This window comes from Apium graveolens, chromosome 10 (genome assembly GCF_009905375.1).
Source record: "Apium graveolens cultivar Ventura chromosome 10, ASM990537v1, whole genome shotgun sequence".
Classification (NCBI taxonomy): Eukaryota; Viridiplantae; Streptophyta; class Magnoliopsida; order Apiales; family Apiaceae; genus Apium; species Apium graveolens.
This window is the reverse complement of record NC_133656.1, coordinates 125069294-125074743: the sequence shown is the minus strand read 5'-3', so window position 1 is coordinate 125074743 and position 5450 is coordinate 125069294. Positions and strand designations below refer to the sequence as shown.

Sequence of the window (5450 nt, the reverse complement as noted above, 5' to 3'; positions counted from 1 at the left end):
ATTTATGTTTTTACATGTCATTTTAACTAAAAAAATTTCAAATTAAGATAATTGTGTTCAAAACTTATTTATTTTAACTCAATTAAGTAAAAAAAATCTAACATTTAACCAAAAACTTATTTAACTTATCCATCGATGACTTATAAGTCTCTTATTCATTTTAAGTCATAAATTACTTTTTTTAAAATTTACCAAACTGGCACTTTCTATAAAGTTATACACAAAACCTAAAGGTTTCATGACACGTAGAGGAAATTCAAACATAAGTTTATATAGTTAAATTATTACTAGAAAAATACTTAAAACAAAAAAGATAAATATTCAAACATGACCATTAGAACTGCCACATAAATTTAAAATACTGCTCTCACACTGGTTGGTCTTGTAATTAATGGTTACCCAGTTCAAAATTTTAAAGGACGTCTCAACCAAGAAACAAACACCTGATCCGAAATACACAATGTAACTTAAAACAAGTTCGACGACCTAACATCACTGACTATGCATAGCCTAGCTGGCATTCAACTAAATAACAAAAACACTTCATCAATTAAGGCTTTCACAAGCTCCTGCAATCCCTGCAAACTCCTGTAAGATCAGCACCATACAACCTGTACACAAATTAATAGCAAGCTGAGGTTAAAAAATAAATACCTCAATCCTTTGATACAGGAAACCATGACCTGCATATCTAAACATCAAATATTAGTTCAGTTTGTAATTTAAGATAAAAAAAAAGGAGCATGAAGAAAACACCAGGGTGAACCGCAAACCAGCTCCCAAGTGTCATTTATCAAATAACTCTTGTACGAAAATATCACTTTCTATCAATACTTCAAAACAACTTCTTGGTTATTTAAGGCACAATGATTTTCTTCTCCAACTTCCAAGAACCTAATTTCATCTGTACACTCTGTAATATTAAATTAGGTTCAAAAGCTAGGAAACAAACAAAGTTGAAAAACTAAAAATACTATCCTAGCCTGTACTGCCAATGTCACACCATTAATGCAATTATGCAAGGAAAAGTCTAAAAGATGTACTAACAATACTGTATGAGGTCAAGACTGCATGTAGAATCTGCACAAACATCTAAAATATTAGCTGTTACAGATTGATAGGTAAAACAGAGGTTATTAAATTTGACGTCAAAGCTCAACCTAGGAACTGTCCCCTGTTTAGTTCAGAAGAATACTTTTTGTGTCTTTAACACTAGTTATTGCTTGCATCCCTGACAACTCAACACAGTCAATAATGTGTTTACACACCTTAATTTTTAAGGCATGACCATGCAAAATAGAGTAATGGTCTGCAAGTTTTAACCATGCACCGTGCAACATAAAATACACATATATTTATAATACATTAGACACACACACACATGTATACATTGATCATGTTATCCAACTTCATGGCACATCTGCACTGTGCAAAGTAACAAAACTAATGTGATTGCATAGGGTTGGGATTTATATTCTTAACAAACAAAACCTAGATATCTCATAATCAAAAACTAATATGGTTTTCATTTTAAAACGACTGAGCAAGATAGAGCAGTATATGTTTTTGGGGGAAACACAAGTTCAAAACTGCAAACATTTAAAGGTATAATGTAGGTTGAAAAACAAAACGGATTATTGGTTTTTCTGAAGATGAAAAATCAGAATGGATTTGTGATGCCAACGGACATACAGAAGATGATTCATATACGCAAGGAGATGACTATGGATGAAAGCATGAACTAGACCAGATAAAATACAAAAGGAAAAAATTTCACAACCCATATCAATGTAATGAAAACCTGTACACCACCTGCACAGTGGAAAATAGGCTGTAAGCCGTTTTAAATCATCATATAGCGGTGCTTATTGCATTTCTTGCTTCTTAAAACAGATAAAAGTGAAATTGACTGATCGACCAGTAAGTAACACTCAGTACAGAAAGAAGACTAACCAGAGGCAACACAGTTCAGTATTGATATCCGCTGTCCTCACGCTGATGATAATATTGATCACCATTATGCTTCTCGCCCTCATAGTCCATTCCACGTTCACCAACTGTATGCTTCGCTTGTTCTTCCTGATCTCTTTCCCTGTTCCATTGCTCAATTTTAGCTCTCCTCTCCTCACTACCTTCTCTAACAGGACTCCTATGCTTTCTTGCCCCTGGACTCCTGCTCCGGCCACTTCGGCGCTCAGGGCTGATGCTCCTGTATTTCCTACGGCTCTCATGATGATCCCTGTCTTCATACCTCCTACCATGGCTACGACCGCCGTGTGAGCGATCATCATAGCTTCGGTGCCTATAAGGACTTCTGCTACGGCTACGACTATGCCTGCTTCGGTACCTACCAAATAATTGTCGCCTCAACTCCCTGGATTAGTAGTGGTCAAGAATGTAAATACACAAGAAAATGTACATACAGTACAAAAATCAAACATGCCTCAAGAAAAAATTATTGAAGTAAGATAAAAAGGGAATCTTGTTATAGTAATTTACCTGCCAATCTTTTTCAAATGCATGAAGTTGCAGTACCCACCACGATTGCATATATTCTCCTCATATTGCCTACACGTGGCTTCGCGGAAATCAGTTACTGGCGAGTAATCAACAATGATGGGCCGTCCTGTGTAGTCAATTAAATACATTGAATATATTATTACTAGTTTATCAACAAAAGACACGAAAATCTAAATCATATAATTATAAATCTTTTTCTGTGTAGCTCCTCATCAGTAATAACCGCAAGTTCATACCAGCATAAAATCTTCCTGACAGATTCTTCAAAGCATTTGAAGCATGTTCTTCTTCCCTAAACTGGACATAAACATTACCCACCTGCAATACCACAAAAGTAGCATGTATTATATGCGTTAGACACAATGCCAGAAGAAAAGGTAATATAGCAAGTCACCAAAGCTCATCAAATCTTTGAAAAGCTCACCATGTGGTCTGCCAGATTGTCACAAACATTCAAGCTCTCAATTTCTCCATACTTGTCAAGCTCTTCAAAAAGATCTTCATAGAAGTCCTACAACAAGACAAAAATGCACCAATAAGTAGGAGACATGTGCAAAACTGAAACGCCGCTCTGCCCACACACGCAAAGAACAGATTAAAAATCATATCGAATGCATAGAAAATTGAAATGAACATCTATGCTGATTCATCTCTGTTCCACATCAACCACCAATTATAAAAAATATAGTACAAAGTGATAGAAAGGTAGCCAAAGGCAATGTTCAAGTCAGCGACACAATCTTGGAAGTATAATCTTCCCACAATTCAAATATAACTACTATGAGTAGTCATAAGTTTGAATCTTTTTATGGTTCAGAGAGAATAATAAACTATGTCTGATTAACAGTCCTTGCTGAATTATAAACATGGATAACATATACGGGAACGTGTCAAACTTTATCCTGAACATATAATTTTTCTCAAATATACACAAAAATCCAAGCATCTAAAAAAAACCATCAAATAACACACTCAATCACATAGATATACACTGATATGATTCAACACTACAAATCCACCTCATGAACTTCAACTAATACAATCATTACATTTTATGTTTAGATCTGTTATTACAGTTTATGTTTAGAGCTTCATATACAACAAAATCCAAACAAATATACTGAGTAATCACATAACGCAATCAACAATTTCGTACACACAAAATAATTTAACATAAAAATCAATCCACACCAAAATACTAATTGTGTCTATTACATAACGACATCTGACATCAAAAGTATATAGATTAAACACCGAGAATACTAATTTATCAAGAGAATTGTGTCCATTACGTAACGATATCGAAACAATAAATCAATAATAGAGAGTACTAAATTATCGAAAATCGAGAATCAAAACCTCAAAGTGGTCCTGCATTTTACGAGGATCAAGAGGATTGCCCTGAGCATCAACACCAGGAGTAATCATATCAGGACGCTGATACATATTCGAAAGCAACAGCGTAGGGCTAACACTGGGCTTAGTATGAAGCCTGGAGCAACGTTCGCCGTGTCGACACGCTCCGATCTTGAAATAAAACGGACAATTCACTCTGTCCTTCTCCGTACCGAAAATCGAGGCCAAGTGCTCCGCCATGAGAATTGAATTGAATTAGGGTTTGTTTGGTTGAAATTAGGGTTTGGTTTGGGGAAAATTGTGAGCGTGTGATGAGAGGGGTGTATTTATGGGAGGGGTTGTGTTCTAGATGGTTCTTTTGCTAGGGATTGGATTGGGCTGAGAGGGAGGTTTGGGCTCGGCCTTTACTGTAAAATGGGATACTATTTTTTTTTTAAAAAAAATTATTATTATTATTATATTCTAACTAGGGTCTTTGTTATTATTTTTTTTCATTTTATATTATTTATAATTTTACAAAAAAATCAATATATGTAATAAAATATTAAAATATTTAATATTGAATTATTTTATTATTATGAGAATTTTAATTTGAATGTTCAAATTTGTATAATAGTATATGTTTATCTGAATATTTATAAATAATAATATAAATGATTGTTGTTGGTGAATAATATAAATAATTGTTATTGGTGAAATTCGATGAGAGTTTATTTACATCTTTATAAATAATAATAATAATAATATAATATAAATATTTATTTTTGGCAAGATTGGGACCTTTGATATTGGATGTGTATAAATGATAAATAATAATATAAATGTTTATTGTTGGCGAGATTCAAACCTTTAAACTTGAGTAGTGTTTTCTTTTATTATTTGGGATATAACCCGTGCAAAACACGGATTGTTTTTAATATTATATAATTTTTAAATTTAATTTTAAATAAAAATTTTAATCTGTCAAATTTAATTATTAAAATTGCTATAAGTATGATTTGATAATAATTTTAAATATACACGTGTATAATTTAGTAATATTTTAATTATAAAAAAAGTAAGACTAATTGATCAACTAATTTTATTAATTTGTTTATTTTAGCGGAGAACAATACTATACATTATTTTGTTTTAACCTTAGGCCTGTAATATCAAACAGCTAATTATATTTTTTTTAATTATATTTTAGTTCTCGGTAAATATTATTTTATTTTAAATCGAATAGATAATCTATTTTGTTTTAGCGTGATGACGTTATATCGACCAACTTATTATATTTTAAATTTTCTTTTTGTTTTAGTCCGGTTCAGTAAATATTATTTTAGTTGATCGGTAATATTTATTAATTTGTTTTAGCATGGAGTAATAAATCTTAATTTTAGCCTCAGACCCATTATATCAACCAAAATTAACTAATTATATTCAGTTTTTTGTTAAATTTTATTTTAACCCGGGGTAAATAGGTAAATATTATTTTCTAATGGACTCAATGGATATTATATTTAATTTTGTTTTAGTCTGATGACATTAAATGAGCTAAATGTATTTTCTTTTAAATATTTATTTTTGTTTTA

General features: G+C 31.9%; 1 protein-coding gene across 9 annotated transcripts; it reads right to left on the bottom strand.

Annotated features, from left to right (window-relative positions):
• Window positions 1–318: 318 nt before the first annotated feature.
• Window positions 319–4219, bottom strand: LOC141689307 (splicing factor U2af small subunit B-like). 9 transcript variants are annotated; one of them, XR_012562338.1, is made up of 7 exons: window positions 3880–4216; window positions 2945–3031; window positions 2757–2838; window positions 2500–2626; window positions 1954–2374; window positions 655–691; window positions 319–578 (listed from the first exon to the last, which is right to left on the bottom strand). XR_012562338.1 is itself a non-coding variant. In XM_074493565.1 (7 exons), the coding sequence occupies exons 1-5, from the start codon at window positions 4114–4116 to the stop codon at window positions 1969–1971; spliced, it is 939 nt and encodes a 312-aa protein (XP_074349666.1). In that variant the 5' UTR covers window positions 4117–4216; the 3' UTR covers window positions 319–578; window positions 655–683; window positions 1954–1968. The 9 variants fall into 9 exon arrangements, 7 of the variants coding, with proteins under 7 accessions (XP_074349666.1, XP_074349660.1, XP_074349664.1 ...); XM_074493565.1 differs by having other exon boundaries at window positions 655–683; XR_012562337.1 differs by having other exon boundaries at window positions 655–2374.
• Window positions 4220–5450: the final 1231 nt, after the last annotated feature.

What these genes read in the sequence shown, in the direction of transcription:
- LOC141689307 (XM_074493558.1), bottom strand. Translation starts at nt 4,116, where the DNA reads ATGGCGGAGCACTTGGCCTCGATTTTCGGTACGGAGAAGGACAGAGTG. An exon ending in ACAATCTGGCAGACCACATG is followed by an intron (nt 2,839 to 2,944) that starts GTGAGCTTTTCA and finishes GTGGTATTGCAG; the next exon opens with GTGGGTAATGTTTATGTCCA. An exon ending in CATTTGAAAAAGATTGGCAG is followed by an intron (nt 2,375 to 2,499) that starts GTAAATTACTAT and finishes CTACTAATCCAG; the next exon opens with GGAGTTGAGGCGACAATTAT.